General features: G+C 49.8%; 1 protein-coding gene across 1 annotated transcript in view; it reads left to right on the forward strand.

Annotated features, from left to right (window-relative positions):
• Positions 1-1097, forward strand: part of LOC108799970 (dachshund homolog 2-like) — a gene marked incomplete at its 3' end in the record, with an annotated part of 179147 nt that extends 178050 nt beyond the window's left edge. Inside the window, exon 3 of the mRNA XM_018571920.1 lies at positions 984-1097. Within this exon, the coding sequence (XP_018427422.1) occupies positions 984-1097 (114 nt within the window). The remainder of the gene's footprint in view (positions 1-983) is intronic.
• Positions 1098-1694: the final 597 nt, after the last annotated feature.

The following is a 1694-nucleotide window of genomic DNA, read 5'->3' on the forward strand; positions in this document are numbered from 1 at the left end:
GGGGGGGGGCGCCGGCAGATCTCCGAATAATGAAATAATCCTGAAAAGTCACAATAAATCTATAATTTGAGAAAAGAAAGCGAGAATTGGGGTGTACACGACTCTTCAGACTGAGCTCAGATTAACAAATTGTACAGAAGAGCCATCAAGCCTTCACGATCTCCTCTGAATTCTGGTCTTTGGGTCACACATGGCCAGATATTTGTCAGCTGCGCGTCCAACTCAAGCAGACTGACCATTAATGCGTTTTTTTGATATTTGCATAACTCCTCCCAAGAGCCAGCCCACTGCTTGCATTGAGGGCTGTTGAGAGAAGCATTGAGGCAGGCTACTAACCCTAAAGTGGGAGGGGCCGGCAGGGTGCTCTACATAACTTCCTGGAAATATCACCGCTCCCTGCCGGCCCCTCCCACCGGCCATGATCATGAGATGCACTGAGACCCAGTGATGACATCACCAGGGCTAAAAAAAAAAGGTATGCAATTGAAACGCAAATGTTTTATTTAATCATTTCATTGGCATATTGATGCTGGGGGAGGGGAGGATCCAGGGAAGGCAACATATAGACAGATTATACTTCACCTTTGTGTTACATTGTATATCATTCAATGTGTTGTAATATATTGTTGTTGTATCATTTCGTACCTGAGCTGGCCATTGGCAGACAACGCACCCTATTATTAGAAACTGTTGGTGGTGTGTCTACATTAATAAGACAGTCCACATGCCCGGGATTCCGAGGGGGCAGTCATAACTGTTCCTCCCCCTAGTTGTTTGATCACATTACATGCCGTACCGACCTTTACACCCTTTCCATTTCCTTTCCTGCCGGCTGAGCCCTGTAGCTTGATAAAGGTGACAATGTAATGAAATGTATGAGCGGTTAGCGGCCGAGCGCCGCAGTGTTCTAAGCCAGACCTGCGGGTCTGTGGCCCTCCTGGTTGTGTCATGCCGCTTACACGTGTGTGCATGTTTGTGTTCAGGTCTCCATAGAGAACGCGGGAAGTTTGCTGAAAACCGAGCCTTGATTTACCACGTCTTTTGCGCCGATCCCGGAGAAGCCGACTCAGCACACTGTCTGTCTCCGGAAAGGAAATGTAAGAGTTTATATCTCATTAAACAATTTCTTGATGTCTCCCAATAGGTAGCCAGCTAAACACTTGTTAATCCCCGCGCTCTGACAAGCGCGGCCCGCGGAATTAGGCCAACCACTGCTACAAATAGCTGGTGCGCATGAAACGGTAATCATTGCTTTCCACTCTATTATTAGATTAACTTCACAGGGAACGGCGTCCTTCTCCTCTCTCTCTCTCTCTGTGAGCCGATGCATAAATGACACATTTTACCCTCCGATGGATCTAGCGCGGGGAGAGCACTCGTGACGCGCCCTTCAGACCCGCCGCTCCCCGGACGCATTACTCTTGATTGCCGGAGCCGTTCGCGGCGGCCGGCGACGGGTGAGATGAGACCCGCCGCTCCCCGGACGCATTACTCTTGATTGCCGGAGACGTTCGCGGCGGCTGGAGACGGTTTGGATGTCAAAAGCGCTGGAGAAAGTTTGCAGGGTATTCTGACTTTCTGTTTAGGGGAGTCGTAGAAAGTCGCCGGGCGGCCCCCATGCTAAATTTAGAAACTGGGCCCCAGTGGGAAATTTAAACCGGGACCCCCATGGAAACATTTAACTGGACCCCAAT

The sequence above is a fragment of the Nanorana parkeri genome, unplaced genomic scaffold, assembly GCF_000935625.1.
Source record: "Nanorana parkeri isolate BGI_ZX_2015 unplaced genomic scaffold, ASM93562v1 scaffold1866, whole genome shotgun sequence".
In the NCBI taxonomy this organism is placed as follows: Eukaryota; Metazoa; Chordata; class Amphibia; order Anura; family Dicroglossidae; genus Nanorana; species Nanorana parkeri.